Raw genomic sequence first — 16136 nt, forward strand, 5'->3', positions numbered from 1 at the left:
CGTTGATAAGGTAAATCTTGAAGTAAAACAGGCCTAAGTTAATGGGAAAGGAGAATACATATTACGTATGTTCACTGATGGGCGTACGAAAACTCATCTTGAGTGAATTCAGTTAGCTGACAACATTTGACAAAATTTAAGATAATGGACTTAATAGAAAGTTTCCTCTAGTAGATTAGAATCACTGCATTATTACTGTTGCTTTACAGAGAGAGAACTTGACATAGCTCAGGCTACTGGAAGTTAGTATGATGCACATTCTGATCTCTGCTACCTTCATTTGGAGGACTTGAAAAGACCTTGGTTCAAATTTTACTTTTGGCGTTGGTTCATTTGCCTGTTAACAAAAGTAATGAGGCGTGGGATGACCCCTGCTGGTGTCCCTGCTTGTAAAAAAAAAGTTGCTGTATCTAGCAGGAAAAGGACATGTTAATTTCAGTCCAAAAAAAAGTTATAGATATAAATACTGTCATAAAATGTACTGAAATACCCAATTTAATGGATAAAATACTGTGAGTAATATTCTCTCAAGTACGAAAATAATCTTAAACCACTGAACATTACCATGTTAGAACTGTAATGCAATGAATTAAGGACATTAATTGTTCAGTTCACTATGATATTGTGTTAAACGTTTTTTATTAATGAGCTGTTACTCCCAGCTGAGGCATTTGATAACCTCTAGTCCATTGCTAAACCCTCAGTTGATTTCAGTGAATCACTCTGAACAAACCCAGAGGGAAAAAAAAATATACCCCAATAAATTACAGTTCAGTTTGTAAGGTCCTAGAACTAGATTCATTTAAAGATGGGCAGCTTTCCTATAAATCAAACCTTCTGATTTAATGCAGCTGACATATAGGTCTATTTTACATATTTTTTTTAATTTCAAAAATACAACACATTAAAATAGGTTCAATTTATCAAAGCTAAGAGCAACAATTAAGTAATAATGTACTTAAAGTGCAAAGGCACTTTAACACAAAAAAGTGACGCCCAGTGGCTATACTTGGTAATTGAAACAGCAGTACTGTATATTATTATTTACAAAAGAAAGTCATAGTCCAGAAAAAAAAAAGATCTTTGGAGATCTTCTACAGAATACATTAAGTTTCCGCTTTGAAATGAAAAGAAAAAACAAACAAACAAATAAAACAACAGAAAAACCCAAAGACCCCCTTCCTCATTTCCTTCCAACTGAAAAAGAATTACGCAAGATTTATTACAGAAACGTACATTTGCAGTGGCAGTTCCTACAGAAGGGTCAAAGGAGAGAGATATAGAAATAACTTAAAGGGAGCATTGCAAAAGCAACACCATATCCCTGCTATGCTGTAAGGGTTCCATTTCTCTCTCTTACTCCCTCTCTAATTTAAAAAGTGAAAACATTGGGAATGCGACAGATGACATCAGCACTGAGCTCAGAATCAATCAAATTTGATGCTGAGCTCATTTAAAAATTTTCCTTTGCCTCCCACCTCCCCCCTTACAGCTGACTGATTGCAGTTTGTTTTTCCAGAACTTCGAGGTAGTCTGGTTCTGTTTGTAGCTTTCCTTGGAGTAAAGGATGCTCGGGTTTAGATTGTTCTGCAAAATATTTCCTGGGAGTTCCATATAAAACAGTTTTATTTATCCTGTCTTGGTTTTGGCGTCTTGATTCATATGAAGGGGCAAACTGCCTTTTGGGTAAGGTGCAAAAGTTATAATGAACTAATCCTCCGGTGGGGAGTTCCTTGACCCTTTCTGCAATATTTTGATACAGCAGCTCTGGTTCCCGAGGTGAGGACTGCTTTTCCAGTAACTCAGCTGCACTGATTGTAAATGCAAGACTGGTGGGATCTTCCTTTTTGTGGTCTAGGTTGCTATAGCTAAACTCATGGAGATTCCTGTAATAGGCAACTGGATCCCCTTCCTTTTGCATGTAGATTGGGTTTTGGCACATCTGTCCAACGGGAGGGGGAATGTAGTTATAAACATGTCCTTCAGTTTTGTCATGGGTCTCAGTGTTGTAGGACCCGTACTGGAGCTGAAATGAACTTATATCTAAGTTGTTGGCGCTGCTGGGCATGCTTTGCACCCCCTTCCGGCGCTTAAGGACAAAGACAAACAGGCCTGCCCCAAAACAGACTGACAAAATAAACACAACCAGCAAGCCTAGAATTAAGACAGACAGTGGAACTTCCGTGTGTATTTCCGGATAGGAGCTGGGTGAGACACCGAGGATCTGGGGGGTATCTGTGTTCTGATTCATGGGCAGGAGAGAAGAGTCTGACAAGTTGGGGTTCTCTGGGCAGATGGCTTCTTTGCTCAGGAATTTCAGATGCTCTCCAGAGTGCTTGGTGGGAGACTCGCAGATGACTTCGTTGATAACAACGGGGGGATTTGACTGGTGGTTGTTCTGGTCAGTGACTTGCTCTATCCAGTTTCTCAGCCCCAGAATGTCACATGTGCAGTCCCAAGGGTTCTCCTGGAGGTCAATCTGAATTAGAGCTGAGAGCTGGTCTAGGACTCCTCTCACTGGCAGGTGCGAGAAGTGGTTGTTTCTGAGGTTGAGTCTGGTGAGGGAAGTGCCGCCAAAGACGTTGTCAGGCAAGGATCTGAGCAGGTTGTTGTTGAGGAATAACAGATGAAGATTACTCAGAGCATCAAAGGTACGTGGCAGGATCTCCTTAATGACATTGTACTCTAGGTAGAGATATTGCAGGCTCTGCAGCCCTTCAAACATAGAAGGGTACAGAATCTCAAGGTAGTTGCCATTAAGATAAAGTCTACGTAAACTTGTGAGGTTTGTAAAGGCACCTTCTTGTATCGCTGCAATTCTGTTGTTTCCTAGATGTAACAAATCCAGAGAGCTGTACTCTACAAGATCGGTTCTATAAATGACTTGTAGATAGTTACTGGTAAGGTAAAGTTTCTTTGGACTGGTTGGCTTAGGGTGGAGATCAGAGATGTTACTTATCTTTTTCTCTTGGCAGTTCACATTTAGGCCATTGTCTGAGCTCTGTGAAGTACAGATGCAGCCAGCTGGGCAGGTGATGGGCACAGGAGACTTTGTCTGGTAAACCATGATAGGCCCAAATATTTGTCTGTCTTTTGACACAGTGACACGGGGTGTGGGGCGGTTCCTGGTTTTGGGGGGGCGGCTGGCTTTTGGGGCTCTGGTGGGATTGATGGCAGAGTTAGCTGTGGGCAGTAACCTTGAGATATGTGGGTCTGAGAGGACAGGGTGTTTTTCCTTCTGGTTTGAATCACTGGAGCTTTTCCTAGGGCAGAGATCTTGCCTGGTGAGCTGGGTCACATCTTTCCCGTGCAGCCTGAAAGGTGTTTCGCAGACTATCTCACCCACGAAGACGGTGATGGTGTCTAGCCAGGCCTTGAGTGGCAGCAAGTCGCAGGTGCAGTTCCAAGGGTTTTCTTCGAGCTGGATCTCCATGATGCCTCCAATGTGCTCCAGCACACCAGCAAAAGGCATCATCTTCAGCCGGTTGCCCCGCAGGTCCAGGTGGGTGAGGAGCACAAAGCGGAAGACATTGCTGGGCAGGGACAGCAGGAGGTTGTCATTGAGAATCAACACTTTGAGCTTGTTTAGCTTGCTGAAGGCCCCGGCTTCGATGGCACTGATGTAGTTGTAGTCAGCTTGCAGGTACTCCAGGCTCTCCAAGCCCAGGAACGTGTCCTCCTTCAGCACTTCCAGCTTGTTGTTATTGAGGTGCAGCCTCTTGAGGGTGCGGAGGCCGCTGAAGGCCCCCGTGCGGATCTCCTGCATGTCGTTGTTGCCCAGGTGGAGGGTCACGGCATTGGAGTAGTTGACAAACTCATTGGGGAACAGGCGGGTCAGCGCGTTCCCATTGAGGAAGAGCTGGTAGATCTTGGACGGCGGCGGCAGCAGGAGGCTGACGGTTGTAAATCCTTTGTTTTCACAATTAATATTAAGCACGTTCTCCTTCTCCTCGCAAGGGCAGCGGCTCTTGCTGCAAATGTCTTTGGCAGGTTTGCGACTCTCTGTCTGCGAGATCCCAGCCACTGTTAACAAACTGAGCAACCAAACACCCTTCAGCATCTTTATGCGCCGTCGATCCCCGCTTCAGTACCTACAGTCAAACCTTTTGAGGCAGGTGAGGAGAGAAAGAAGAAACCCCCAATGAAAACGGCCAGGAGCAGAGACCGCAAGCGGCGGGCAGAGCAGGTCGCCAGGCTGGGGGCGGAGGGGGCGGCAAGGCAGCGACTTGCCAAACTCCGAAATCCTCCCCCCCACCCCGGGGAAGTGCCGGCCGAGCTGTGCTGGGGGCAGCCCTTCGGGGAGCTCCGGACACCGGCATCCCGGCGCTGCCCACCCCCCCGGCCCCTCCGCCACCACCTCCCCGGGGGCTGCCGCCAGCAGAGCGGTCCGGGGCAGCCCCCGCTCCCCAGCTCCGTGCCGCTACCGCTGTTTTCAACCGGGAGAGGCAGAAAAAACCCATCCGTACCCCCTTGCCGGCAGCAGGGCTCCTCCGAGCCGAACCCCCCGCGGCTCCCCGCACCCCGCAGCATCCCCCCGCTCCCACCTACCTGCTCTCGGGGCGCCCGAGGGGGCTGCAGGGGATGTAGGGGCAGCAGGGGCTGGAGGGGCTGCAGCAGGGGCAGCCGCCGAGCGCCGCCGCGCCCCGGGAGCCAGGCGCCCGGCGGCGAGAGGCATCGCCCGCCTCACGCCTCGGGAGGAGCCCGGCGAGGCGGTGCCGTGCCGTGGCTCGGCGTGGAGCGGAGCCGAGCTGTGCCGTGCCGGGCAGGGCAGGGGGCTCGGAGCGGCGGCGGCGCTGCGGGAGCGGGGCGGTGTGCGCGGGGCGCGGCGCGGCGCGGGGCTTTTGCCGGCTGCCCCGCACGGAGCCGCGCTGACGTCACGCCGGGGGCGGGGGGGACACGTTTCTTCCAGCCCCCCCCTCCCCAACACCACCCCCGGGCCCCCCCCTGCACCCCCATCCCCAGCCCAGCCCCGCCGGAGCGCTCCGACAGCAGCGGCAGGACAGCGCGGGGACTGGCAGCCGGGGAGAGGAAGGAGGCGACGAGCGGAGGTACCTGGGTCCGGAGGATTTGGGGCTCCGGGTCCCTAAAAATCCGCGCTTTCAGAAGAGCGAGGCAAGGAGCCGCGTTGGCACGAGCCGGCCGGCCAGCTGGCGCTCACCGCACACGCACACGCCGCACGCAACCTGGCTCTCGGAGCAGGGGTGCTGCAAAAGCCGGCTCCGGCATCGGCACTTCTCCCCGCTCCTGGCATCCCCAAATCGCCGCGCCGAGCCCTGTCCGGCGCCGTGACGTTTCCCCGCGTCCGGGGAAGTTCAACACCTTGCGGCCGGGGGGTGCCCGCAGCCCTGCGCGCTCCGGAAAGCTCAGCCGGGCGCTGAGCAGCTGAGACCACATCCAGCGTGACCCGTCACAGTGCCTAGACCCGTCCCGCGGCCAAATTGAGATGTTATGGTATAAAATTTGGCCACACGTAGAAAGAACAAGATGTTGGATGTGGGTTATTGTGACTTCGCTTAAGCACCATGCCCTGGGCACAGAGGCATTTGATAGGAAAGGATGGCTGCTCTTTATCTAGAAGGTAAAACTTTGGGTTCACACCGGGGAAAAAAATACAAAATAGACAATCCACAATGAATTTTTAAAGTGCTAATATGGCAGGGGGCATTATTGTAGGATTTTTATAGGGAGCTAGAAGCAGCGAGTCTCCAGAATGTAGAGGTTTGCTGCCAAAAGACTGCTGGACTTGGCACGATTGGTGCTGTCATTTTGTGTTAGGCTTTGACCATTAAGTATCAGAGCCCACACTTAGGAGCAGCAGAGATGTATTGTCTGTTCTGGGGGGGAGCTTGGTGTCAGGAAAGGTGGCATCCTGCAGCAGCCAGCACAGATGCCTTTGCAGTGCTGCTGGGCAGGAAAGTCCTGGAGTTTGTGCTCAGGATTGGAGCAGCTGAAACTTCCCTACTTAAAAATTGGTGAGGTTGTGGAAAAAGCAGGAGCATTGCTGCTCTGGAGCACGCTGTTGGGGTGGTGCTGTGTGAATTTCAACAAGATTGGGATTTCAATACGTGATCAGAGCTGCTCCATTCAAATGCTGTTTATCCAGCTGAATTCAGAGCAAAATTGGCTAAGATCAGGGGAGATCTCTGAAGCAGATCTGGAGTTTCACAACACTAATACATCAGCAGCCAGATTATTTTGCTGCAAGATTTTTTGCTTGTTTTACATTTGATTTCTCTTTAAGCGTTAGAATCTGGTGTTTGGAGAGCAAAATTGGACTAGTTACAGAACATACCAAATCTTATTTTCAGGTCTTTGTAACACAGGGAAGGGGCACAAGCCTAAAAGGAGAAGGCAAAAGTAGGCCCAGATTTATTCTGTTGTATTTTATAGAAGGGAGCACATTGATGCACACACTTGCCCACGTGGTCACACACACACAGGCACACACATGTTCCTGTAACCTGCCTTAACTCATCTCACCCGCACAGCCCTGCACAGCATTTCCAGCACTCTCAGGGCTCGCTCCAACACACAGCAAAAGCTGAAGGCAGAAGGAAGTCCACTTCATTTTTGTCTCATCTGACAGTGTACATGTCTGAGTTTCAGTGCTGTGCAGCTTTCTGGTGAGCAAGGACCATGTCCTGGAACTGGCTCATGGGGCAGCATACAGCGTTACACTTGCCTGTGTTTACTAGTACATGGGAAATGTGTTTGTGGTAACTGCTGATGCTGCCTGGGAAGGGAAAGTGTACGCATGGCATGCCTCAGCAGTAATTACCAGATTCATGTGGGATGGAAGGAACAGCGTGTTAAGGGATTGCAACAGTAATAATACACAGAGATGATACTGATTCCATTACACTGCAAATGTATGCATATAATAACCACTGTTGGAGGAGGAGGAACAGGGATTAAAAAAAAAATAGCTACAGCTTTTTATTTAGGAACAAAGTCATGATTCCTCAGCATGCCCAAAGTGTTTTATAATCCCTTCAATTAAAAACACAGGATATAAAAGAACAGCTTTCTTCCCCACCTGCTTTATTTTGTGTGTTGAATGCAGGAGCATTTTCAGGCTATGACTGTCTGGGAGCCTCCAGGAGTGGGAGGCCAGGAGGCAGGCTGATACAGCAGCCTGTAAGGCTTTGAGAAAACACAGTCCTACACCTGGTTTGTGAGCATTGTGAAGGTTTCTTCTTCCCCAATTACTTCATTGTGTCCTGCCATGCTCCTTCTGGAGCAAAGCTATGAAGACTTTTAACTTACAGACATAAAGTTACAGATTTGTATGTTATAAGGCTTAAAGGAACCATTGTGACTTTAGGATCTTGCATAACGAAGGCTATCAGCTAAATTGGAATTAATTCATGCTTAAATTAGATCATACTTCCTAAGGAAAAACAAAACAATACAAAACCAACCAAACAAAAGCCCACACAACAAAACAAAACAAAAAACCCTGGAAAACCAATAACATATCTGGGCATATCTTAGCAATTGCCTGTGATGGGAATCTACCATAATGTTTGGTAAATCGTTCCATTATCTTTCATCTCCCACTGGTAAAAAATTGTGCCTTCTCTACAACTCTGCATCTGGCTACCATCGGTTTGAAATTTTTATCCTTGTAATATCCTTGTCTGCTTGATGAAGAGCTCTTAATTATCCCCTACCTATTTCCCGTGGGGGCACTCACAGACTGCTCCAGTGCAGGTATAAACGAAGTACTTGCTTGACTCCAGCCCGAACCAACTTCAAAGAGTCTGCCTTACTCCTGTGCTGTTATATAGACCAGGGCAGCTTTCGACTCCCTCATGGTCCTAAAGCCACCACTTCATCTAGCTGCTGGCAGGAAAAAAAGTGCCAAACCACGGCATGAAGCATAAGCACATAGAATTTGGCACAGATCATTACCCTTACTGCCTAGCACACATCATGCTGTTGTCCTTCTGTGAGAGTAAATATCAAGGAGCAGAATAGCAGAATAAGCCTGGAAATGTGGCGGTCTTTGTCTTTCTCCACATTTTATCTGCAGATGGATGCTAAATACTTCTCACATATCTTTATCAGTTTATCTGTTTCTATTTCTCTTTTTATAAATGAAGAAGGCACAAATATATCCACCAAAAGGCTTATGGAATAAAGAAAAGAGTAAAACACATGCTAAGCAAAAACCCTTGTGAATTGGATGGAGGGCAGGATTTAAGCTGTACTGATCATTAGAAACTATCAAGATAGCTCGGGTGCTGGTAGAGGGTGAGGAGGGATTTATTCCTGTAGTATAAATAGATACGGATATTGATTTCTGTGAACAAAACATGGTGACTAGCGTGGTGGAATTTGTAGATTTAGGTGTTTAGTGATTTAGTGTTCCTTATCCTGTGATCATGAACTGCATAACACAAGATGCCTGCTCCATGTCAGCTCAGGATTCTGAGATAGTGTTCATCGCTGGTCAACAAGTTCCCTGTAGGCTTACTTTCTGAGGGGATGTTTCCCCGTATGCCTGTGCGTGTGTGTGTGCCTATTTGTAGTTGGAGACATTTTCCACGAGTATCTGCATTTTTGGAATCTTTCCTGTACTGTAAGTGGGATATTTTTGTTCCTCACTTAAAAAGTGATTATTAAGGAAATAAACAGTTTCCAGATTTAGCAGGGAGCAGCATGCAAAATAATTGTTACTTGTAATCCAAGCTTTTAGATCATCCAGCAGCACTGGAAAGTGTGCTGTAAAGGAAAGGGCGAAGGGGGAGACTCTGGCTTTCACTGGCTGCCTTTGGGCAAGGGAAGGGCAAGGCAAAGAGGGTGAGTATAGAGGCCAGGGAGGAAGCAGCTGGCAGTCTCTGTCCTTTGTGGCCCTGGCATCCATCCCCACTCACCAGTTAGCTCAGCAACAACAAACTGGTGCGATGTGCATCCCAGAAGGATGCTTGTGGCAAAGCCTCTGAGGATGGAGAGCCAGTGGGTGCTCCAGTCTGTGGGCAGAGGGGCACCTGAGTGATGGTGGCTTGTTTTTGTTTGGTGTCTACTGAGCTGCAGTTTGCTGGCAGTCGATAATGGCCTTTGCTATTACCTGTAATGATGTTCCTTCATTTCCAGATGCATTTTTAGCTCCATTTCCCCCAGCCATTCAGGCATCTGGAGGGCCACGGGCTGCTTCAGAATATTGTTTACTGACACTTCATTCTTACCTACTGTATAAATAAAATAATTTAATGAACTATGACTTGAAATCAACATGCTTAGTAATTCTTCCTTCGATTGCTGCTTCCTGCAAGGACTCAAATTCTAGCCAAGGATACACATTGTCGAGGACTGTTATCTAATTTTAGGATAATTTTTTTTTTCAAAGAGACTTCACCATGATTTGTTTCAGTATATCTGGGGTAATCTGTTTTGTGTCAGCACAGCAGGATTTTACACTGGTGGTGAAAACCACAGCAGTAAAACTATCAGTTTCTGATGTTTTGTGTTATTAATGTGGAATCCTGACTTTCTTAAAAATTAGACACATATTTTCTGAGCTGTAATGTCAGTTTCAGCAGGAAATGTGATATAGAAAATGCCTGTCAAAAAGCATCCCAGGTAGCCTCCACACTGGGGATACGGAGAGAATCACTCACCTCTGTGTAATTAAGACTGCATTTTGTTTTAGCTTTGGTTCAATACTTTTTTTAATTCTTGCTTAGAAAAAACAATCTCCCTCCCTTTGGACACACACTCCGTTTAGCATGGAACCCAGCAAAGTACTGTTAGACAGTTGATATTTATGGATGTGTTCATTGCTATTCAGCAAAGTAGTATGTCTGAGCCAAAGCCCTTTGGTGTCAGTGGAAGGACTCCTACTTCGGTGGGAAGGACTTCAGTGGGCTTTGGGTCAGATCTTTGAACAAATGTGTAACTTAAAAGCACGTACCTATGTCTTACTTAATTGAGTGGGTCAAATATTTTTTGGAAGTACTTTGTTTCATCATGTCAATGGATTCTATTTCTCTGATAGGGACAGTGAGATGAATCTTTCCAAAGATAGGTATTCTGTGCTGACATTGCTGAGCATCAAAAGCAAAAGAAGGAATTTTTTTTTTTCCATCCTTATAACACCAGTGGATTTGTCTTTCATTTCAAATGAGTGAATGTCTAGAGTAGTATTTACCACTACGATTTACAAGTGCAATTTTTTATATTTCCTCAGAGTCATAATCTACATTACATTCTGTGAATGTTTCTAACTGGAAATATCCCATCATGAAAGTGCAGATGGGCAAAAATGTTTTTAGTCATTCAGGGAATCTTGCTGAACTTGTCAGGTCTTCTTGTTTTATTGAGTGCAATGCCTTAGTAATGGGACTCATCTTTGCAAAAAGCAGTTGATGTATGGGTATGCTGAATGTTCACTGTTGAAAGTCTGGTGGGTTGATAGGAGAGGTTTCTTCCCTTTATTTATTAGCAGTGAAAGAAACGTAATGAACTTTCTCCATATCATGATTTTTATGAAAGTACAGTGAAAAGAATCCAAATCCCACTGTGCTAATGTGCATACCTAACAATATGTGAGGAGCAGGAGCAATGGGTGAAATTCAGTCCTGGGCAGATGGCCAGCCCAGAGTGATTCATCATGAAAGTCCCCAATTAAGACCTCAAAACAGGGCTTAAGTGGGACTCCAGTGCCCTAAGCCTTGAGCTGGCTTTAGGCAAAGGTGGGAGGGGGAGTTCCTCCAGATGAATTATTCATAATAAATAATGCATTCTATTGGTTTAGCCTATGTTTTTTTGTTTTCTTGCATTTATTTAATTGAAATTACTCACCAAATAATTTCAATGAATAATCATGGCCTGGGGATTATTTTTGAGCAGTTCACAGTGAGCATTTCATATTCCACATTCAGAATGAGAGGCATGTCATTCAATCGTCGTTATGCACAGAGGTCGTTATGCACATATTTCTCTATTTGCTCCATACAGAGCAGAAAAACCTGAGTATTTGTTCAGACTCCCATGTGTTCCCAAAAGTTCTTTCCTTTAAGTTCATTCTTTGAGATGTCTGTGGGCAGTTGGGCACTCATTGGCTTTTGTGCTTGCCATCTGGTTTCTAACAGAACTGAAATTGTCCTTTATGTGTGTATGCAGTACGTGTATATGTCTGGCTGTTCTTAAGCATTTGCCTGGTTGTTTGCAGTCTCCTGCAACATCAAACAGTAATGATTGGGATAGCTCTGTGATAGGAAAATGTTTTCAGATCAGACATTCACTACTATTTGCAGGGCTTATTCAAGGTCTTGGTTTTGCATAGGGTCAATGTGAATACTTCATTGTGTAAAATTACCTAGGTGCAAAAGAGGTTCTGGGCTGAGGTGGCAGTTTCTGGTGTCACAGGTGAAGCTAGCTTATGGCTACTGAGGACAAGGCTTACTCAATGCAGTGCGGGCCGAGAAGCTGCCTTGAGTCGAAAGAAAAGAAATTACACTGAAAAGGCAAGTAGTTCGTCTCTGAAAAGGGGGATATAAGTCAGAACAAAAGAAAAAAAAAACAAAAAACAGTGATGTAGCCTTCAGGAAAAGGTGACTTCTGTTCTGGCATTCATAAGGTAGGAAAATTTAAGTCTCTGAGAAAATAAGGACTTTATTCTGCTAGAGAAAAATATTCCCTGTTTTCCTTCACTCCTTCCCACATCACTTTAGGCAGAAACTTTGCTATCTCTGAACAGTAGTCATTTATCTAAAAGCTACCCTATCGCGTTTCTCTTTGTGGAGGACTGTCTGTTACAAATAATGGCTTTGAAGCATGAGGTATAATAACTCAAAGTGTCATGAACAGAAATTGAAGAGACAATTGGGACATACAAGGGTTTTGGTTGCACTTATGTTTTGGGGAGAACCATTTCAAATAAAGAATTCCAGACTCCAAGGAAGACTTAAAATTAATTTAGCATCTATAGTAGCTCCCTGAACTGTTACTGCACAAAACACAATACAAAAATGCATAAATTCCTGACCTAGACTTCTGACCAATCTCCCTTTGTCTTCATGGGGCCCAGATTTCAGCTGTGACGTCTGCTCTGGGAATTTTACACGCACAAATACAGACACACAAATCTCATGCATCTAATATGACATTTTATGGTGAGATTTAGGTGCTCAGGTAGAAAATAGATATATTCAGAGTCTCCTCCCCTATTGACGGTGACCAAATTTGGCTGGTGCTTAAAATCACTTGGTATCCTGGTTTTTAACATTGGAGTTTGCCTGGGCCTGAAGTTTTTTTACTGGTAATTCTCAGAGCTCTCTCTGTCTTGATAGATGCATTTCAAAGCAGAGTTTAGAGATGTGCCAAACATGGAACCAGAATTGAAGGGACAACAGAAGGGAAAGAGATTACAGTAATATTCAAATTTATATTGTGGTCATTGGGGTCCAGAATGCTGAAGACATCTCACTTCCAGCCTGAATGCTGGGGGAAACCTGAATACGTTAAATAGGCAGTCTTTTTTTTTTTTCTGTAAAGCAATAAAATCCTTTGCACAGCAGGAGCTTTTAATGTCCCTTTCATGACTGAGGAGCAAGGGAAGCTGATAGGAGAAAAGGACAGCTCAGCTGTCTTTGGCAATTAACTATTGAATTGGTGAGGACTCTTGAAAATTGTGGGTAAAAATGTTTATGCACATATTTGCTCTGTAGTATTTTTGCTTTGCAACCACTACACTGGTTAGCATTTGAGCTTTCTAACTTGAAATCCTGTTGTTTTTGCACATGGAAGTGTTTGGCTTTGTATTTCTAGCTGGTGATTTTTGCTTGGAGTTTTATAGGGATGAGATTGTTCCCAGCTCATCCTCCATTTGGCAATGAACTGGTCAATGGGCCTGATCATCTCAAGTATAAGCATTGAAATAATTTCTCTTCCACAGTTGTCATGGCCTTCTGAAGCCTCTCTTCCCTTACAACAACTGCTTGCTTACTTTATATATATCTATATATACTAATACAAAAAAACTGTTGTCTTGACAGAATACAATACCACCGACAGCTAATGCCTCTCCTTTTGCAAATCATACCTTACACTGCAATTATCTGTAGCAGGATTGGGCTCAAAAGCATTGCACCTACGGATTTCTCCCCATTCCCCTAAAATAACTTTTAGTTGTTGTTATTTTTACCCATTTTGTCATTGATTTTTGTATTCAGTATTATTAGTGTTTCGGCACTGCAGGAACAGCTAATAACATGGTTCATGGACCAAGCCCTCATTGCTGTATTGTTACCTATTGTTTTGCTTATCATCTGTTTCTTTCTTTTGATGAGTGTGAGTATACCTGTGAGAAAGTGGTCGTGTCATTTTTGTTCAATACCTTAAAAGCTTTTGTAATATGAAGGTTTACATCTTGAATTTTAATTGTACAGGATGCTGCATGCACAAGCAGAATGATAGCACTTGCCAGGTAGTTCACAATAATAGACTGAGAATTTCACTATTTTTTAAAACTTAATGTGGAGGTGAAGGAAGAACCTCTGAAAGATATGTACAATTAGATTGACAACTTGTATGTCAGGCTTCTTTGTTGGTGTCATTTAAAATAGCTGAAATAGTGTTGCCACTCCCTGTCTCCATCCCCTGAAATGAGGCTTACACTGGAAGTGCTGACAACACCATTATCTTTTGAGATGGCACCATGCACTGCTTTAAATGCTGGTTATGAATGTTAATGTGTTATCTGAAAGATATTTTTTCCACATGTAGGCAGCCTAGGATAGAGTCTTAGTAATGAATTTAACAAGTTCAGGGGGAACACACAGTATGCTTATGTGAGTATTATAATGATTGGCATTTTTGCAAACAGCATATGATAAGTGGTGCAATTTTATTTTCAAAGTTTAATCAATAGAGAGCTCTTTGATATTGCCACATACTTTGCAAATAGATGCTTCCTTGGCATGCCAGCAAAACAACTTCTCTATCACGGTGTGTTTATGCTTAAGGTTTAATCAATTTGCTTTAGTAATTGTCATAAATTTTGATATCTCCAAAAATAAATTGAAGCTATAAAATAATCGTGCTTTGGGGTGGCATCCTGCTGCTAGCCTGGGTCATCTGGCTTTATAAAGGGTAAAAAGGGCACAAAGTCCCCCACTATGCCAAGTACAAGAACACGGGCTGTGTACCATTTTTTTCCCATGTATTACAAACCCATATCATCTATCTCATAGGGAACTGAGGACAGTCTTCAAGGGCTTAAGAAGGACTTTAGCAATGTCTTGTGTTACCTTCTGGGAGTGAATTTCCTCTCAGATTGGAGGAGTCTGAAATGACCTTCACACTCACTATGGGGAGGCCACAGGATTACAGTGCAACCCCCCCAGCCACTTTGATCCTCAAAATTGGGACAGTAGTGGGTGAAGCTCATTCTGTGTGGGGACAAACATCTACTTAGTCTGAAATCCCTGAAGTGACTCCTTCAGTGGGTCTTAGCATCAGTTCTGACACTCCTCAGGGAGGCTGAGAGGGGCAGAGCATTGCCTGTCTGTGGGGCCTTTGAAGCCAGTGTGGAGACTCTGGGAAGGTGCCCTGCTCCTTTGGATGAGTTTCATTCTTGCTGAGCATACTCCAATTGTGTGTATTTCTTTTGTTCTTGAAATCTCAACTTCAAAGGATCATTTAAAAAACATCTAGAGGTAGGCTGTGACCACAAAGAGCTGTGATGCTAGCCCAGCTTGTCCTCCATGTTGCAGCAGCTTGCACAAATTCGTGCTGGCCCCACAAAATTGGTCCCAGGGAAGCCTGGTTACTACAGATGGCTGTTAGCGATTTATTGGATGTGGCAGCGTAAGGACACACGGTATGAACTTGGAGATAACCTTTGGCAGGGAACTCTCCCTCATTCTTTTTGATAAAAATACCGTCATTGGTAGGCATTTGGGAAAGAAGGAAGCTGGAACTTTTCAGATGACTTGACCTGAATCTAATGGACTGCCACTAGCACTCATGCACAACCTCCAGAGATGTCAGTGGGAGATCTGTGCCTGGCACCACTGCAGGGTATGACCTGCTCGGCATCGGGCTGGGTCCTGATCTCAGCACAGAAATTCCTCTAGAGGCATGCGGGGTTATGCCAGGCTGACATCAGCGTAAGATCAGGGTTTCTGTGTGCTCTGCATATTAAATGAGTTGTTATAGACACCCATGAAGAAACCGGTCCTTGAATTTTGTCTTTTTTAAGACTTTTTACTTCCAGCAAAAAGATACCATTTCAGCAGCCAGATACTGCAGCTTCAGCAGTAGTTCCACTGTTTTTTGATACACGAAAGATTTGAGAGAATGACCTAGAGAGAGCAAAAGGATTTTCTCTTTTTTATATAATTTTATTATGTGATAGCTGGGGTGTGGGGGAGCTCTGTATGTGTATATATGCACATATATTTATGCACATGTGTTTGTTTAAATAACATTTATTTTCCTTTGCTGTCTCTAGCGAATGTGAATTTCTGTGGTGCCTTTGTAAATATGCCGTAATGACCGATTCTTTTGAATTCTTTGTGCTATCTTTACTTATGCTGAATAGCAGCCGACACTTTAATTGGAATGACTGAGCTGAGTGCATTTGCCTTTGGAATTGGACACTTTTCAGTATGAAGAGAGGGTACCACAGACTGACTCTTCTGTCTTTATCCTCAATCAAAACTCCATTAAATGAGACCTGTAGTTTGTAGCATGGGACATTCTCCATTTCATTGAAATGCATGGGAAAGGCTGAAGACTCACGGTTTTTAAGGTTAATTAGATCCTGAAAAGAAGAATTAACTGAAGTTGTTTTCCCTGTCTTTTTTTTTTTTTTTCCTATCTTTAAGAGCCTTTATAATTACCTTCATCTCTGTTGGCGTATTCATATATGCTTTTCCCTTTAAAGGAAAAATACCATGTACTTTTCAGTTTATTAAAAACCATTTTGATAGACAGATTCTACTAATTCTGATTTTAAACTAAAATGAACGCTGTGCTGGTACATTGTGTTAACGTTTATGCATCAGATCTTCCTATATATTACTATGAGCCATACAGTTAATCTTTATTCATAGTTAACCGAGCACTAATATTTTTCACTGCATGGGCACTAAAGGAAAATTTGATTTTCAGTGAGTTACATTGTA

At 44.3% G+C, this 16136-nt stretch overlaps 1 protein-coding gene across 1 annotated transcript; it reads right to left on the bottom strand.

The window, feature by feature from the left end:
- Positions 1-1486: 1486 nt before the first annotated feature.
- On the bottom strand, positions 1487-4060 carry SLITRK2 (SLIT and NTRK like family member 2; the record flags this gene model as incomplete). The annotated part of the gene is made up of 1 exon (XM_084293853.1): positions 1487-4060. One exon carries the CDS (start codon positions 4058-4060, stop codon positions 1487-1489), a length of 2574 nt encoding a protein of 857 aa, XP_084149979.1.
- Positions 4061-16136: the final 12076 nt, after the last annotated feature.

This window comes from Netta rufina, assembly GCF_964035555.1.
Source record: "Netta rufina genome assembly, chromosome: 12".
NCBI classification, from domain to species: domain Eukaryota; kingdom Metazoa; phylum Chordata; class Aves; order Anseriformes; family Anatidae; genus Netta; species Netta rufina.